Source organism: Cynoglossus semilaevis, chromosome 18, assembly GCF_000523025.1.
Source record: "Cynoglossus semilaevis isolate Cse_v1.0 chromosome 18, Cse_v1.0, whole genome shotgun sequence".
Lineage (NCBI taxonomy): Eukaryota > Metazoa > Chordata > Actinopteri > Pleuronectiformes > Cynoglossidae > Cynoglossus > Cynoglossus semilaevis.
The window spans coordinates 11,916,775-11,935,237 of NC_024324.1; the positions used below are offsets into that span (position 1 = coordinate 11,916,775).

The window sequence follows — 18,463 nt, forward strand, 5'->3', positions numbered from 1 at the left end:
GAGTCAAAGGTTTATCGAGATTAAAAAATATCTTCCGTTCACGCATTCTTTTACTACACATTTAGAAAACATAAAGTTAAAAAAAAACGTGTATGTGCAAGGATAAGACATAATTTCTTCCAGTTTTCTCTAAAAGTAAAAAAAAAACGTGTATGTGCAAGGATAATTGCACATACATGTAGTGGCGCAGTAGCATTCCGATGTTCTCCGTGTTTTCTCTAAGTATGTCTGTTTCGTCCCACAGTCAAGAAACATGAAGATTACAGAAACATTTAATTGGAATTTGTTGAATGACAGCAAGATTGAGTTGTTCGTCTTTATGAATGCGAGTTGCCCACCCATTAGACTTCAAGCTTACCGAGCCAATTATCCTATTTAAACATAAAAAGACATTTGAATCCAATAAAACAACAAAATCATTAAATATTGGTTTGTAATAATTTTATATTTAAAAGGACAGATTGCTTAAATAACGGCAGGGAACCGTGCTGGTCAAAGAAGGTATTTATTGAAGTCCCAATGATCCACACAAATGGCTAACTGAAGACTCCACGTAACCAAAATTAGTTTACTAATTTCCTAATCATGACGAAGAATAAGTAGGTAAACAATACACCCCCCAAACAAATCTTTGCTGATCACCAGAATGGGTATATCTACTGAAGCACATGCAAAATAAATTCTTTATTCACCTGTTAAGTCAACGTCAGGTCTGTGACATACTCTTCTGGAGCCATACAATAAATCACATTTATGTCGAAAATGTCTGTCATTTCTTAGTTAAGTAAAGCCACGGAGGTCAACCAAAAGTGCCTCCTAAACCAGGTAATTATATGTCTATTTTTTTTTAAACTAGTGCCATATCTTAAAATTATATATATATATATAAAATATATAAAAAAAGGATTCAAATTTTTAAATATGTGATTACGGTTGTTTAATAAATTGTCTCAATGAAGTATCAGTTAGCAACATTTCCGTCCATCGTTTTTTTGCTCAAAACAGAGTATGCAACAGACCTCACAACCAGGTTAACATTTCACTTCGTACATTTAAACATTTAGAAACCCAGACACACACACACTGACGGAGGTAAAAACAGAAGAAAAGGAAAAAAAAAACCCATTGGAATATGAACAGATATGAAACACGGAGGAGGAGGAAGTAAAGTTACCCAAAAAAAAAAACTCCTGTGATTACATCATGAAGGCAAATATATATATATATAATGTATATAGTAAACTCTTAGCAAGGGTATCACCATTGTCCTGTTTTGTCATGCAGTATAAAATAAAGATCAATAAGTAGGGATGTCCGATAATATCGGCCAACCGATTATATCCAACCAATATTAGCTTCATTATGTAATACTGGTAAGAAACATTATCGGTTTTTCCTCCGATAATGAAAACCTGATAACGCAATGCAAACGTCTTTCGCCCAGATGATGTGACCTAAAAATAATTTGGAGGTGAAAGTGAAGCTACTATTTGTATCGTGCACAGTATTGTCATTGTGAGAGCACACCACTGCAACACAATGACATGTGTCCTCTGGGGCTGCATATATCGGTATCGGTTGATGTCGTAATCGGAAGTTAAGCGTTTGGCCAATATCGGCAAAAGGTTCATATCGGACGTCCCCCAGTGTTAAAGCTGTGGTGCGTAAACTGAATAATAATCTTCATTTAAAATTCATCACACAGTAGTGAAGCCATAACTTTGTGCATCCCCCCACACTATTATTTGCATTAGTATAAAAACATAACTTAAAAAAAAAAAACAAACAACTTAAAACCAAGTACCAGATATGCCTGGAAATGAGTAAAATCTTAGCTACAGTAAACAAAACAAAAAAAAAATACTGTCCTGAAATGTTTAAATCTATGGCTTTATGGCTTTATTTAGGCCTTTTGTTGTACTTTTCCGAGAGTGCACGTCTTATAGTCTATAAATCTCATATTGTATTGCACTTCTTGATTGCATGTTTCACTAAAAACATGTGGTCGAAGAGTGAGGGCTTCTTTTGACAATGTGCAGTAGTTACTGAGGCCTGTAACAGGTGTCCGGTTGCCACATCCGCAGATCCACCAAGATCTGGTTTAGTTTCCTCATCCACAGATTCCTCTCGTCCTTAGTGTCTGCACTCAGCCAGTTTCTACAGGAGAACGGTACAGTTTGAGTTGCGTTTTAATCCGACACGCTGGTGATCACATTGTACAACATGATTTCCAGCGGGTACTCACTTGGTAACGCACATGGTGTCTCTGCACTGGCTAACTAGCGTCTCTTTGTCATCCTCACGCTGCGGTCTGACGGTAATGAGCTCGAATGTGTTCGGTCGGGCACAGAACTCCCGATTGACTGGCTCGACTTTCTTACTGGTGCAGTTTGCCAGGTTGATGCGACCGATGGGACTCTGCGACGACACAGAAAACGTCAATTTCAAAACAAACATTTGGCATCCCGTTCTTACAATTTTCACCGTAAGATGGGACTCACGCTCAGTTACATAAGTAACTATGTCACTCATCTACGCTAACGTAGTGCTAGCATCATAATCTGGGGGCGGGGAGGTGGGTGTGAGGTGCTTCCAATGGAATATAGCACGCTGGACACGAGTGTACCACTGCTGTAATGCATGAATGATAACAAGCCTCCAGTCACTAGGTGGCAGCAACACATATAGTGGTTTGTACAGATATAAATATACATGTCATCAGGTTCTCAATAGTATTTCGATTTGCGGGGGTGTGGGTCGAGAGGTACAGAAAATAATCAGAATCACTGCTCTAATGACTTGCGAAAATGTAAATTATATTTTTATGGCAATAATCTATATTCTCACATGCTGATTCCAAACATATGAAAATTTTGAAAAACCTTTCTCCTCTCATCGTCTGGGTAGGTCCAGTAAGAGATGCAGTACCCAGATAAGACACACCACCGTCTGTGCCAGGCTCCAAATCCACTGACATCTTCAAACATTGTCTAGAGATCAACAATGAAAACAAGTCTTAAAATTAAAAAAAAAAAAAAAAAGAGACTTGATTATGTTCTCATTACCACACTTGATCTGCTCACTCACCAGGAAGCCCTTCTCTTCCACCTTGGAGCCGACTTCACACTGCATCTTGAGGTAGACGTGGCCCTCTAGTGGACACAGAAACGGCACCTGGGGGTTTGAAGAAGATACATCAATAAAAAAACAATAAGACAAAATCTTCAAAATAATCACATTTACTTTAAACAATATTAACATCAGTTAAAGAAAAGCACCTACATCCAATCCACGCTGCTTTTTTAAAAAAAAAATTACTTTTTAGAACTGTCATTGTCGAGGTTACATTACCCAGAATGCAAGAGGACATGGATGTCTCTGTGGCAGACTGTGGTGAGGATGCAGATAAACACTGAAATGCTTGACTGTTGCAGCTGTGACATGGTTGTACAGTTGAATTTAGAAAAGTCTGTTACAGTTATTACATTTCGGTTTGGTCCAAATCTGAATTTCCAAAATTCCTCAGTAGAATAAAGCTTTAAACCCAATCATCGTGGACAGGATATGAGACATAAACCAACGTGGGTGAACCTGAATACCCAGACTGTGGTCGGGAAAACACTTTTCGTTTTCCCTCTCCAACAACATCATTACAACTATGTCACTTTTTGCTAGCTTTTTTTGACATCCAAAGCTTCGCCATTACAGTAAAATATTGTGATATAAGATTTATATACAAGTAAATGAAGTTAAAAAAAAATGTTGTCAGACAATGAAAAAGATATGTTTATGCTCTGATGGGTTTTAGGGATGTCCAATAATACCGATATTATCGGGCCAATATTACCATAATTATGCAATATCTGGAATAATTGTTATCGCTTTTACCACCGATAATGAAAACCCGATAATGAAATGCCTGGGTTTCGCCAAATATGCTAGAATCGTTTGTGGGTACTGAGATGTTTACCACAGTTTTGGGGGGAAAACGGCTGCAGATATCGATATCGGTAAGTGTTTGGACAATATCGGCATATCAGATATTAGCAAAAAGTTAATATTGGACATCCCTAGTTTTTAGCAGGACTTGCTAAAAGCAAAGACAAATTGCTTGAGAATTATTAAGGAGTTACATCATTAAGTCATACCTTATAAGTCATATAACACGTTACGATATCAGGTGGAGTGTGGATTATGTACAACGTGACGTGTCGTTCACCCTTTCCCACAACAACAAAGTAAAAGAATATAAAAGCCAACGGGGCAAGTCATGACCTTGGTATGAAACATGTCACTGAGTAGCTCTCTTTCAAATCCTTCAATTTTGATCTAAAAGACAGATATCAAGGAAGGGGGGGATGAATGGAAAGAAACATCTAAGTGTCGTGTGAAAACAAACAGCAAACACAGATGTAGGCCCACAGTTCAGGTCAGACATCGATAGCAATGGATATACTGTACAGCACAAAGGGAGGGAAAAAAGGGAGGTCACTTGGAACAAGTGGAATACAAAGGAGTATTTCATTACTCTGAAAATGTAGACGTTGCAAAGGTGAAAGCCTGAAATCCAAGCTTGAAAGGCCACATAATGAATCCTTTACCTTTTCCAGGGGAAACTTGGTCTTTCCAATGGAAGACAAGGTGAGCTTGTGTGAGCCGACCAGGACAAAGTTACTGGTGCGAACCGCATTAGGCCCCCCAGGACTGGCCACAACTACAGGAAGAGCAGATACAGTTACATTATTATGGCTGGAGCTCAAACAGAGGAATCTATGTTAGTAGTGCAGACTCTTGGTCGACCTCACTTGACTCCTTTAACTCAGATAAAAGAATAAAAGATTAAGGATTATATTCTGGACTCTTACTTATTTGAGCAACTACTTTGTAAAATTCAAAAATATAAACCAAAATTTCAAACGAGCTGCTTTTTAAACTTTAAATATATTTAGACACATCTGTGTTAGAAGCATTGCAAAAGCATTAGAAAAAAAAGAAAAGAAAAGAAAAGATAGTTAGTTCTAGGCTGAAACAATTCCAACATACCTGGAGTCTGTCCACTTTTCTGCTAAACAAAAGATTTGAAAGGATTAAATATGATTTATATTACTTCTATAAAAGAAAAAAAAATGAGCAGAATTATATTGGAAAACAAAAGTACATCCTCTTTGATGAAAAAAAAAAACATCTGGTCACAAGGTTCTAAATGCATTTATAGATAAATGTGTGTTAAGTTTTTCAATAGCTGAAGCGTACCACCCCTAGAGGGCGCCAAAGAATAGCATGAAGTTGCATGCATAAAGTGAAATTATTTGCTGTTTATGAAATTACACTGATACACTTTATAAAGTGAAATTATTTGCTGTTGCGAATAACTGTTTATGAAATTACACTGATACACTTTGTTGGAATATATATATAAATATATATATATATATATTTATAATATACAATCTATAATCTAGTAAATTATTATTTCCCTAACTTGTAAAAAAAAAGGAAAAAAGGATTTGAGAGGATGCACTTTCCTTTACCAATAACTTTAAGTGAGGAGATAAAAAAGAAAACTTACTGTGATGCCAAGGAATCTCTTTGGAGTGATAGCCTGAAGAGGTACACAAAAAAAAAAAAAAAAAAAGAGAGTGTCACATTGTGGATTCGCCGGAAAAAATGGGAAGGACAGCAGAGACTAAAGTCGTGTTGGTTTCAACAGTATATGACCCGGAGACACCACCTATATTACACGTGCAGGAAATCTAACAAATGCAGGTGAGGCGACGTGACAGAGGTTCGAGCACCCGCCCAGAGTGAGTGAAGGATCGGATACAGAAACTATTCATACCGACATACACAAATCATGTGCTTCGTGAGCTCGTCTCCAGATGGTCTGTACACACACACACATACGCAGCTTGAAAACGTGGACATCGGACTGACTTTGTCGTTGTGTAAAAAAAAAAGTGAACTTACCTTTGATTTGTTTGGCTTTCTCTTCTTATCAGTGCAGATCTCACGTTTCTGAACCTGAAGGCATCAGACAATGTCAAGATGGTAAATCGTTGAATCTCTCTCTATGTACACAGCCATGTATTTTTTTGGTACTTGAGTCATGAAATCAAAATGTTTTAAAAATTCCCATCATTGATTAAAAACCTGTGTATAACCAAGTACCGTATTTTTCGGACTATGAGTCACACACTATTTTTTATATCCGACTTAAACTCAGGTGCAACTTATATATTTTAATGTTTGTTATTTTCATACTGACAGCCGCTAGAGGGCACTCTCGGCTTGTGTACCAGTAACTGCTATTTATATACCACTGAAAATGTACATGTTCAATATTTTCACACTGACAGTCGCTAGAGGGCACTCTAGTCTTGTGTACCAGTGTTTGCTACTCCTGCAAGTCGCATTTTTTATGCTTTGGCTGGGTTTGCGACTTGTATATTAAAATATACAATTTCACATGTTTGTTATTTTCATACTGACGATACCACTATAGGGCACTTTAGGCTTGCGTACCAGTATCTGCTACTCCAGTATTACTGAAAATGTACATGTTCGTTATTTTCACACAGACAGCCGCTAGAGGGCACTTGTGCGGCTTATATATATATTTTTCTTTCTCGTTATTCATTTTTTGGCTGCTGTTTCTTGTACTCCGGAACGACTTATATTCCAGAAAATACAGTGTTAACTTTATTAATACAATAGTAGGTTGTAGTCATATAACCTGGCAATAGGAATACTCTCAGAACTAGAAGTACACACAGCGCCACCATGGATTAATTATTTTAACAACTTGTGTTACGAGAAAAATAATTCTGAGAGACTTACCAGACAATACACCTCAATGTTGATTCCAAAATCACTACTGATATCAGACCTAAAAGTAAGAAGGGAATAGCACTTTGGTCAATGCTAAATGTCAAAAATAATATTATGAAAAAGACAAAAATTTATATTTTTAAATGCAATAAAGTCAAAAATATTTTTGTTTTCTAAATGGGCAAAAGTGCGAAACTTACAAGGTAAACTTGGTGGGGAAAGTCAGTGTGTCACCACTGAGGCCCCGGTGTGTGGTGGCCAATGGAGTGGCGACAGTATTCTCCGCCCCGGAGCGAATAATGATGAAGAAAGAGTGCTTTGTTCCGTCTAAAAAAAATATATATATAAAGAAAATTAAGCATATGCATACCACAAATTATTTTCAAAAGTATGGTGACCTGCCATCCAAAACATATCAAGTGTACCTGGCTTGTTGGCAGTGGAGCAAACAAAGTCTGCCTTGAGAGGCAAGCGTAGCTCCTGCAGGGTAATGGAGCCCTTGGATGCCAACATGCCTGCGGATTCAGTGGCAGCAGGGGCTTTCTTCTGACCTGGTCCGCCTGCTCTCAATTGGTCCAGCTCTGCTTTTAGGGCCTCTCTTCTTTCCACTAAAAACATCACAAGACAATGCTGTATTATTTATACAAAGCTCACATCAAGTAACATTGTCTCATGTACACTGATCAGGAGAAAAAAAAATGGCTGCCACCATGCCACAAGTACAATGTTACTTTCATTATATTTCATTGACCCAATTTCTCAAATAGTTGACTGACTTTAAGTATATTGTCTGTATTCATGCTTGAACGATAAATCATCCTCCACTCGCAGCCACTAGATGGCAGCAGAGCAGGCTTTATTAATCTATTCTGATAATCAGGGGATTGTATGCAAAATGCTGGTGCCAGCAACTCATACAGTGGTTTGTACAGATATAAATAAATTTTACCATAATTTGTTTTTAACCTTTTGTATATTAAGGCAGAAATTCCCAACCACAGCTTATTAGATCATCATCATAAAATACTACTATACATTTGTTTTGGGTGTGTTTTTAGGGTTTGTCTAATACTTCAAAAATGTGTTCATGTGCCAAACATGTTTTTTTTTTTTTTTAATGAAACGTACTTGCAACCAGCAGCAGTCTTTCTGCCTCAGCCTCAACCTGGGAACCTTTTCCATGCTCTTCGTCTGTGCAGCAGTTTAAGGCCTGACTGGCCTGATGAATGACTGTCTGCTGTAGATTTATTTCATTGGTCAGAACCTGCATCAAAATATGAAAAGGTGTTTAAAAAAAAAAGTTCAATGTTATGACCCATTCATGAAATATTTCTGATAATTCATTATGTAATGTCAGGGCAATTAGTTTACCAACATTTATTTAGTAGCATAGCGTCATAATAAAAAAAAACAAATAGAAATTGATTTTTAAAAAAAGCGCAGTTCTTTTAAAAAAATTACAATTTATACTCCATTTAAACAGACAAATAAAAGCAATCTCAAACCTTCATCTTCTGTTTGATATTAAAATGAACAGTTCCTCTTGGCTCTTCTGCTCTGTTGGAAACATCTTCCTTTCTCACGATGACCTGCTTCACATGGGGGCGCTCCATCTCCTTCACCCTGATTGATCTATAGGCATTGACGCTACCATAAATAGCAACGTGTGTAAAAACAAAACAAAAAGTTAATTTCCGATAAAAGCAACAAGGTCTCAATGTGCAATCGTCAAAATATCCACCTGTAGGGAAGTTTATGGGCTTCATCCAAGGACTCAAAACTGTCAGTTGAGTCCAAGTAACTCGTATCAGTCCTCTGAAACCTGCCCAACGGGCAAACGTTGTCCGGGGACTTTACGATGAAGGAGCTAGCTGGAGTTGACGTCTGTAAAGAGACAAAACATTGCATTTTGTTATACGTTTCTCAATAAAGTGCACAGAAACTTCACAGCTAATATCGCTAACGTGAGTGTGGGTGTCTACCATCATTCTCTTCTCTGGACTCTTCACCACCGCAGCCATGGTCTCTGCCAGTGGAGTGAGCAGGGACATGGAGGAGATATTGAGTGCATCTTCCTCCTCATCCTCTTCCTCTTCCTCGCTCTGCTCCAGGACGCCGTCAAAAAGCTCGTTGATGACTTCGGAGGTGATGGAGTGGTCGACGTTCATCTCTCTCTCCGTGACGACCTCCTCGTCTTTCTTTGGTGATTCTTCGGCTGCTTTCTTTTCGTTGTGCCGAGTCATCCTGAGCGGGCTGGATGTCAGTGCTGGCGGTGAAGCCGTCAGCAGGTTACCTGCTAACCAACATAACCTCTGTTAGACATTTATGTGGTTTGACACAGGGGTCCTCAACACCCGGTCCGTGGACCAGTATTGGTCCATGCATTATTTGGTACCGGGACACAGTGGGACACAGTGAGAGAATTTGGTCATTTATATTTACTTTCCATTATTAAAAAAAATAATCTGATTTTTTTTTTTTTTTAAATAATACGTCTTTCAGACTCCCATGCTAACAGAATAAAGTCTAAAAGTGAAAATTAACTGATCCTTAACAATACTTCAAACGTCGGTTCTGAGCTACCAGTTCGTGGTACTGGCCAGGACCTGTCAACCAGTCCTTAATATAAAAAAGGTTGGGAACAACTGGGAAAACATGTGCAGTCACACCCAGAACAAAAAAAAAAAAAACACATTATCAGGTTCAGAAAAGTTAAATATAAAAAGGAAAACATACAAAATAAATAAAAAAATAAACATGAAAATGTTTCTTTAATAAAATGGAGAAATATAAAACTTATTAGCCAATTCAGTTAGTAATATGGACATTTTGTTGAAGTTTACATTTAAATCAGGCATCTCTCTAGAAACTCCAGCCGAGCACCTGTTTCTTTGGGATTCGTTATTCTTATAGAAACTTGTATAGGAGAAAACAAATAATATTTTTTTTAAAAAAAAGAGTACCTAGCGTATGGCATGTTGTGGGTACGTAGGACGAAGTCGTAGCTTCTTCTACTTCCTCATTGGATGGCGTTGAGGCTTCATCAAGGTTTTCACTGGACAGGGTTGTGGCCTCATCCTGTTTCTCAATTGATGGCGTTTCCTTCTCCACTGACTTATCAGTCTTTTCCTGAAAAAAAAAATCATATATTACACAAACTAAAAAAATAAATAAAATTGTTTCGCCTTTCCGCAACATAAGCGCAAGCTAGTCAGCTGACCTTGACGTCCGCAACGTTAGCGCAAGCTAGTCAGCTGACCTTGACGTCCAAGTTCTTCTTGGTGTCCGTTGCTTCGTTTCTGTTCTTCCACATATTGTTCCCATTCTGGAAGCAACTGCGAATCTTAGCCAGCTCGGACTCGCGTTCCTGAAAATGCAGAAGACTCTCATTATCTTTGTCTTGAAAAATGTTAGAAACAAAATGGCAACCACAGAAATGTCGGTGGCTTATATTTGGTATTTGGAGCACACCATCTTCTGTTTTTGAGTGAGATCAGCGGTGGACGTGTTTGCCGCGTGGGCTGCTCTGAGTTTCTCCTGAACCAGTCTGGTGTTTGGTGTGACCACCGAGGTCACAGTGGGAGTCTTCGTGCTGACCCCTGCTGGAGAACACTGGTTGGTGCGCTCCTGGCATCTCTCTGCAAAACGTTCCAGTGATGACTTGACACCTGGTAGGAACGCAATAAAGCATACGTGTCAAACTCAAGAGCCCCTCCCCCCTTGAGTCAAATGCGGCCCACCAAGTCATTTTATGTGGCCGACGGGAGCAAAGACAGTAACTGAAAAGTAAAAAAAAAAAATACTCACTTGGACCTGCCGGAGTAGAGGGTTTCTGGGAAGCTGAAGGGCCAACAATTGCAGGCTTGGCACAGAGCTCTGGTTTTTGAGGGCTTGAAGTGTAGTTTAAACCCCTAGACAGGACGTGACTCTTCAGAGGGCTCTGTGGCACAGACGATGTGGAGGGTGTGCTGCTTTTTTGAGGACTGGACGGGACAGCCGTGCTCTGGCTGTTGCTCTTCTGTGAGCTCGAGTTGAAGGTCAGTACCTGGTTGGGAATTTCCGTATGGACTGTCGTTTTGGCGGCAGGTGTGTCCATTTTTTTAGGGCTTGGGAAAACCCCCTGGGTTGCAGAAGAAGACATCAGAAATAATAATATAATCATATCCAACACAACAGATGAAAATACAAGCTAAATGGCTTGAATGCCTAAATACTACATGATGGTGTTATATATTTAAAAAAAAAAAAAATCTGGCTCTTAACCATTGCTACATTTACAAAAATCCTGACATCAAAAATAAATTAATTTTTTTTTTGTGATAACAGCACAGAAGATTACCTTATTAATGCCAGGTGTGAATTTGCTGCTTGATGCTGACTGGCTTTGAGCAGCACTTGAATTTATGTTGCCAGCCACCGACTTGGGAACTGTCACATGCGGCTTTTCTTTAGCATTCGCTTTAGGGATATTAGCATGACTCAGGTCATCTTCCCAAGATCCAATTGTGGCGGCAAGGTTGGCCAGCCTGCCTTTTCTTCCTAGGGGAGTTCCTGAGGGTGCGGAGGTCTCAGCAGCCGCTGCAACATCTGGTTGTCTCTTTTGCACGGACAGTGGAGCACAGTCTGGAACGGCGTCAGCAGTACCTGTAAGATGTGTTTAAAGGTGAATGATCTGCCTTTATATCGCTAAATAAAATCACTTTGTAGTACACGCTTTCTAACGATGTAGCCATCAGCTATATAAGGGGGGAACGTTTTCACTAAAAAAAAAAAAAAAAAAAAAAATCAGAAAACCCTTTAATTACTGCATCTAAATGACCAATATCAAAATCTATTGTGGTAATTTTTCTGTTAAATAAATATATTTTAAAATGTCCCTGCTTCATCACATATTCAATTTTTACATAAATACGTACACATGCAGGTCAGGAAAGGGGAGCAAAAAGCAATTTGATGTTGACAATAATTACCATAGTAAACAAACAAACTTAAACGCATGCTTTACTAATGAAAGTTCAACTAGTTTTTGTGAGTGATTATTTCTAGGAAATGTTTTTTTTTTATTCAACCTATTTCCATCAACTCATTGACCGAGACAATAAAGATATTCTTCTGATTACCATCCCAACATTTTCTTTGTTCAGCGAGCATGTGTAGGCGTGACCTCATGCCAGCAGGTCTGGAAGCTGACACTTCTACTTCGTCATCTTTGCAAGTGTCAGGAACCGGAGTGGCAGGCGTTATCTTTTCGACTTTTTGGGCCTGATTTTTAGGAGTAGAAGGGACAGGCGTCATCTCTGGCTGCGGCTCCACGTTATTCACATGCCCCGGCTGAGGGGCGAGTTGTTTGACAGCCCGCTCCAGGGAAGAATGTCTACTGCTTGGCCCCACTGGAGGTTTCTTGTCTGTCGGAGGATCTGTGAGCATTGGCACCACAGGCAGAGTCTGTGGCTCTTGGTTCTCCTCTCCAGCTGCAGGTATGAGTTTCTCTCCTGAGCATAGCCGCTTTGATGGAGATGGTTTGGAGGATGGCTGGGGAGCTGGAAGGATGGTGGAAAAATTTAGAGAATAAATTCAAGACATAGAGACAAAAAAAAAAAACTGAGCAAATATTTCGGAATAAAACAAAAAACAGATATACCTTTGTCAGCAACTGGCTCACTCAGTAAACTATTTGTGTCTGCCAATGGCTCTCTGGGCCTTTTGGCCATTTGCTTGTTGTTGACATTTGGTCTCTCGGCCATTTTTTTCTGGAGGTTTTCTCTGCGAGCCCGAGTCCGCTCCAAGAGTTTCTGTTAGAACGAGACAAACATGGAGTGTTAGTCTGATGTCAGCAACTACATTTTAGCCTATGAAATCCCACCCACAAAATACATTAAGCCAGAATGTTGTTCTATAACAAAAAAAAAAATAGTTCGCTCTGTACAATCTGAAGCGTTCCCTTGCAGCAGTGCTTCTCAAATAGTGGGACGGGCCCCCTGGTGGGGCGGGGCGAGTGGCTTCCAGTGGAATATGGCACACCGGACATAAGTGTACCTCTGCGGTTAACGCTTGAATGATAACAAGCCTCCAGTCACTAGGTGGCAGCAACGCATACAGTGGTTTGTACAGATGTCAGAGTCATGTACTAAGGTGGTCCTTGTACAATGCTGTCAAAAATGTCAGTAGGAAAAGTTCTGTTTTTCCATTGTAGAGTGGAAGAAGCTCTTATGGACAATGTCTTTCATCAAGACCCTTAGAGGTGAAACCCACTCCTTAATAACAGCAATTGTTTTTGCTGTCCTTATACATGTGCTGCACCACCTTGCCTACTTTACTGCCACTCCTGACTCCAATTCAACGTGACAGTTCCTCTCTAGGCACCATATCACACACACTCTCTCTTAAACACACACACCCACCCACACAGGCAGCGCAGCTTCTTCAGAAATTATCCATCCTCATACCTGAATTGTTGTGTTTTGTTGTCACGTATAAAAACGCCAAGTTGAAACTACTTGAGTCTTACTTGAGACTCTGCATCACTTCAAAAGACAAATAACAATATTTTTAAGTTTACTTGTATGTCAAATTGTTTGCCCTAATGTGAAACATTATACTTGTCAAGGGATTGTTGTTGTCCACTGTGTTTGGACTTCATTCTTGCTTTGGGCTTTTACTAAAGATGTTTTTATTTCCAATACGACCAAAAAAGTATTTTTTTTGTGCATAGGACGAATATGATACTTCCGTAATGATAAGAGTCTAACTCAATATTTTCAGAAAGAATTTCAAAAGAACAACATTGCCATATCAGGTCAACGGACAACCCACAATGCCATACATGGGTTCTTCTCAATCCACTGAAAAATAGTTTGTAACTGACTCAGGCCACCGAGAAAAGGCAGTGTATGCGCTGGCGCCTGTAACGTGGCTGATTTATTGAGCTGTACTGAGAGTGCGCAGGCTCGACACATTCCTGCAGCTGCACCGCCACCTTCTCCAGGCACTGGAAAACCTGATGTCACATTTTTGCTTCGGGAACGAGCCACTCCTTGTGGTTCCTTGATTTGAATTAGCCAGCAGGCTAGTGAACACGAGTAACGACATGTAAATGAACCGCGACTTGAAATTCAAGGTTGTAGCATCTAATAGCAGCACCAGTAGCACATGTTGTATTGGATAATTTTAACATGTATACATATTCCATAGCATTAACTAAAGTGATACATTTATGTATGTGGGTTCAAATGAACATAAAATTAACAAAATAGCCTTTTTTGTGTGGGAAGCTATTTGTCTCGGTTGTTATTTTGTCGTTACGTGTAGACATTACGGTTGACAAAGAAAAACAAACTACGCAGTTCGAATTCTCAATACATATAGCAGCGACGCCAATGCCCTCGTGTTAAAATTGTGCTTCGTGTATCTAAAAGAATTTAATAATAGGAAATACAGCGCTTTTTAAACAAACTATTAGCGTTTAACACAAACGGCCATTTTGTCTAAATCCGGGCTAAGCAAGTACATGTCCGAATTATTGTAAATAACAAGGTTTAGCGACTCACCTCGGTAAAGGGATCCATTTTTGGCGGTTTATCCGCACGGCAAGAAAAGGTTGAATACCTGACTATTCCAACAGTGCTGCTCTCTACTTTGTGTACACTGACAATACAAGTCGATTCAAACACAGCGATATTCTACTTAACTGTAGCCCCTCCGTCGTACTTCTACTTCTGCACAAACCATCTGTTCAAAATTTGAATTTCAGCGCTGTACCCAGTGCGCATGCTCTAACCGTTGAACAAGAGGAGGACCAATAAGAATATCAAACTTTAACGTTCGTCAGCCAATCACATCCTCGGAAAAGAAACGACAACACAGAAACTCCTTTTATTGCCAGTCATGTCTGGATCAAATATTTGTAGCACATAAGTCATTCATTGCGGTGTTGTACACACATAACCATAACATAAATATGTATTTTATTTAATGTAGCATACATATAACATACATGTTGAAGTGGAGCCCGTTTTACCGACATGCACGTTTTTGCTTGAGTGGCAACGTAAATACATACATAAACTGGTTCGTACTAGTTTCTGCGTAAACAACATACTTCATTGTCTGTAGCTGAAACCGTGGACACAGAAGCTTGAATTTAAAAAAAATGTCAAATGTGCCCTATTACTGCAATGTGATATTTCCAAAACACTTTATCACAAACACTGCTCCCATTTATTACAGCAGCAAGCAAGCAAGTGAAGCACTGTACTACAGTACACTGTTGTAGCCTATCATGTAGCTGTGATCGTTTGTTACTTCTTTTCTCTTGCATGTTTTGCCTTCTATGACTATTTTTGGGAAATAAAATGGAAGAAAAATATAACGGTCAAACACATGAAAGAAGCTATGTCACTGTGCTTACAAAAGCACTTTGGAATCTGAAATAAAACTGCTAGTTTTAGAACATACCTGGATGCAGAATGACATAATAATGTTTGCCTTTGATCTTAAGTTGAGTTGCCATGGTAAGGCAGATGGTCTCCATTTATTTTAAAGGGGTAATTATGACATTAGCATCAAATGCAAAACTGGAGAAATGAAACGCTCGCCATTTCACGGCACATCCCTTCGCCTTCTGACAATATAAGTAACCCTAACGTGACAAACACTATGAAAGTGACATGGTAATTTATGAGCATCAAGCAACGCCTAGAAATTAAAACATTCATATACAGGTCCTATGGTGGGCCTATGTTATGTCTGCGCTATGAATACCAAGTATGCTTTGCCATAAAACTGCAGTACATCGACATAGACTCTGAATTTAAGCAGCAAGCTGTAAACAGTCAAGGGGTTTATTGGCCCCATTGCAAACGATGTTTCTGTCATCGTTCATAAAACACCATTACATTTTGGCCTTTGTAATTCAGTTCAAGAAAATAAGATGTTTATGCATGGCAGGAATGAGTGGACATTGTGTATATTTGACTTAACATCAGTCAATTCGTTTACACTACATCGTATTTTTCACGCCGGTCGATCATAAATCACTACCTATGAGTTTAACTTCAGTAAAATGTTGGTCTCCTTTATGGCTGTAAATCTCATGCAGCACCCACACGTATTAACATCACCATTTGTGCTTTACTGTCTATTTATCTCTAAACATGACCAATATATAACACATTTTTTATGTATGTATTTTTGTATATAACACATTAATTGTTCTTTGTTTATTCTCTTGCTTGCCTGATTATAAGAAGGCTATGTTCCCCTTTTTTCGTATTTTGTTGCTTATGTAGTTTTTTCACTTCACGTTAAAAGTAGTGTGGCAGTGCTGTTCTGAAAAAAATGTATTTCTTCCTATTAAATCGGTGTTTTTTTTTTATCTATTACAAGTAATAGTTTCAAATATAATTACTTAAATGAGCGTAATTGGTATCCGGTTTACCGGTAGTTGATATGTAATCCATGACTACATTCCCCATGAGCACCCGCGAATGTTGCGTCGCTGATTAGGAAACCATGACAACAGAGCAGTTAGAACCGCGAACACGGGTCGAGACACTTCCGCAACACCAGCGTCCATTCGTCTGTGTCCGCCTGTGGAGATTAAATGTTATTATTATTTTAGCTATTCGTTTTACGTTGACGCGGAAGACAATTTGCTTAGTTATTCGGATAATTTTTGCTGCTTTTATTTTGCCACGCTAGATAAGGGTAGTGTTTTTGTCATCTTTGTTATGGTTTTGTCTGACTTACCGGATGACGCTGGAGTCCACAGGTAGTGACAGGTAGTGTTACATTATTTTTGTCCTTCTTACGGTAGTTGGTCTCTTCATTAGCATCATTTCTCTTGTGTTATAAGGGTATTGACCCGATAATTAGAGATGCAACCATCCAACTTTTTCAGTACCGATATTAGTCCGATATCATTGTTGAATCAATAGACTTTATACCTCACCGTCTTGCGGCGACTGAAATATAACCAATAGAACCAATATAAGAATTCACAGTTTTATTATTTGTATATATACTGAATATTTTATTAATTCATTACATTACTTCTAAAACACATGAAGCTAGGTCAAGTGTGTCTCATTAGTTTCAACCCACCAAAGAAATTGATACATTATTGGAACTTGTGTCTTCATCAATTTGTGATCATCTAAACTTATACATTTTGAAATCAGCAATTATTTACTTTTTAAATAAAACTTTTTCCTTCCTAAGGCAGAGTTAGTTTATATTTTAATTATTTACTCAAAAACTTTTCCCTTCCTAAGGCAGAGTTAGTTTATATTTATCATAATTGATCTCCTGGTGTTGGAATTGATAATGTACTGTTCCATTGTCCTCTAATTAGGGATGTCCGATATTAACGATTGGCTAATATCCGATATGCCGATATTGTCCAAACCCCTAATTTCCGATTTCGATATCAACCATTACCGATATATGCGGACTCCAGCATATTCGGCGAAACCCATGCATTGTCGGTTTTTCAGTATCGGAGGTGAAACCAATGACGTTTTTTACAGCTATCATATATAATTATGCTAATATCGGCCCACCGATATTATAGGACATCCCTACTTTTAATCCATCACAGATAGAATCTTTAACTTGTTTAACTTTCCCCCTGCTAAATGTCAAGTTACAATACAATATATTGTGTAACTTAAGATTCAGTTCAGTCAGACCAGTATTTATCAACATTTTAAACCTAGAGAAACTGTATAAAGTCATTTCATGTTATCACAGTTAATGTACCACGTATCTGTTTCAGAAAAACCTCACTGACCAGAAGTAGAAATGTCTACCAAGTACATCGTAAACTCCAATGACAGTCCGAGTCCAAGTCAAGAGTACCTGGAGAAACTTTCATCATTCAACAACCTGTTATGCACAAGCTCAAGCAGCTACAGCCGTCTGCTACTAGCTGACAAGACCGAGTGGGAGAGGTCAAAGCATCCGCTGGGTAAAAGGCCAAAAACAGCGACAAGACGTGGTTTTTCCCCCCGTAAAAGAAGTCATCCGGGCAAAACATTTACGAAGTTGTGTGCCGGTGAAGTTGCCGGTAATCCTCCACTGAAAACTTCTCCCGTTACACTGACTACGAATTTATCCAAACCGGTAAGAAATATTACCGTAGTGGGCAGCAAGATGGGCCTTAGTACCCAATCAACCCCGAAACCCGGGAAAGTAGGCTTTCCCAACTCATCCCAGAGTAAAGTTCCCTCCTTAAGTACGTCAACGCAAAAACCAGCAATCACCGGGGAAGGGGAAAATGCCAAGAGGCAGTGCGTCCTGTCTGCCGTCAAGCCGTCCAATGTTGAGAAGGAGAAGGCTGTGTTCTTCAAGTCGGACTTCAGTTACAATCCTCAGTTTCAATACAGTAATCCTGTATCACCAACCTTCTTAGCTCGGCACAACAACGCTTCGGATCGCTTTCTGACGCAGGTAAGGATGTACCACAAACAAAAACAAAACCCCGCGTTTCTCAAACTTTTGAAACTGCTTACCTCCTCCGACATCAACCAATAGCGATACGTCACCATCTCCCATACATTTGTTAGGAGGTCTTGTCATTCCATCATTCCGACAGTACAGCATAGAAACGTAGTTCACATGGGAACTAGTTGGTGAG

At 39.1% G+C, this 18,463-nt stretch overlaps 2 protein-coding genes across 12 annotated transcripts in view; one reads left to right on the forward strand and one right to left on the reverse strand.

Annotated features, from left to right (window-relative positions):
- Positions 1–486: 486 nt before the first annotated feature.
- On the reverse strand, positions 487–14,569 carry anln (anillin, actin binding protein). Of its 8 annotated transcripts, none has more exons than XM_025065359.1 (25): positions 14,376–14,569; positions 12,470–12,620; positions 11,949–12,368; positions 11,168–11,472; positions 10,636–10,948; positions 10,300–10,496; positions 10,088–10,195; positions 9,792–9,957; positions 8,811–9,121; positions 8,570–8,712; positions 8,334–8,475; positions 7,957–8,092; positions 7,254–7,436; positions 7,029–7,155; positions 6,838–6,886; positions 5,968–6,021; positions 5,840–5,884; positions 5,570–5,602; positions 5,044–5,065; positions 4,602–4,714; positions 4,276–4,329; positions 3,088–3,174; positions 2,883–2,990; positions 2,246–2,418; positions 487–2,157 (listed from the first exon to the last, which is right to left on the reverse strand). In XM_025065359.1, the coding sequence occupies exons 1-25, from the start codon at positions 14,391–14,393 to the stop codon at positions 2,043–2,045; spliced, it is 3,573 nt and encodes a 1,190-aa protein (XP_024921127.1). In that variant the 5' UTR covers positions 14,394–14,569; the 3' UTR covers positions 487–2,042. The 8 variants fall into 8 exon arrangements, with proteins under 8 accessions (XP_024921127.1, XP_024921126.1, XP_024921125.1 ...); XM_025065358.1 differs by having other exon boundaries at positions 5,044–5,062; positions 8,811–9,124; XM_025065357.1 differs by having other exon boundaries at positions 8,811–9,124.
- Positions 14,570–15,359: 790 nt separating this feature from the next.
- Positions 15,360–18,463, forward strand: part of matcap2 (microtubule associated tyrosine carboxypeptidase 2) — a 9,903-nt gene continuing 6,799 nt past the window's right edge. For 2 of the 4 annotated variants that reach the window (XR_003052744.1, XR_003052745.1), the window contains exons 1-2: positions 16,342–16,607; positions 17,603–18,276. Coding sequence is in view for 2 of the 4 variants with exons in the window: in XM_008331862.3 (XP_008330084.2) it covers positions 17,629–18,276 (648 nt within the window). In the remaining 2 variants the exon portion in view is untranslated. Of the gene's footprint in view, positions 15,498–16,341; positions 16,608–17,602; positions 18,277–18,463 lie in introns of those variants that run through there. The other 2 variants (XM_008331862.3, XM_017041033.2) reach the window with 2 other exon arrangements.

What these genes read in the sequence shown, in the direction of transcription:
- anln (XM_025065357.1), bottom strand. An exon ending in CTCTACTCCGGCAGGTCCAA is followed by an intron (nt 10,497 to 10,635) that starts GTGAGTATTTTT and finishes CGTTCCTACCAG; the next exon opens with GTGTCAAGTCATCACTGGAA. An exon ending in AAGACTGCTGCTGGTTGCAA is followed by an intron (nt 7,437 to 7,956) that starts GTACGTTTCATT and finishes TGATGTTTTTAG; the next exon opens with TGGAAAGAAGAGAGGCCCTA.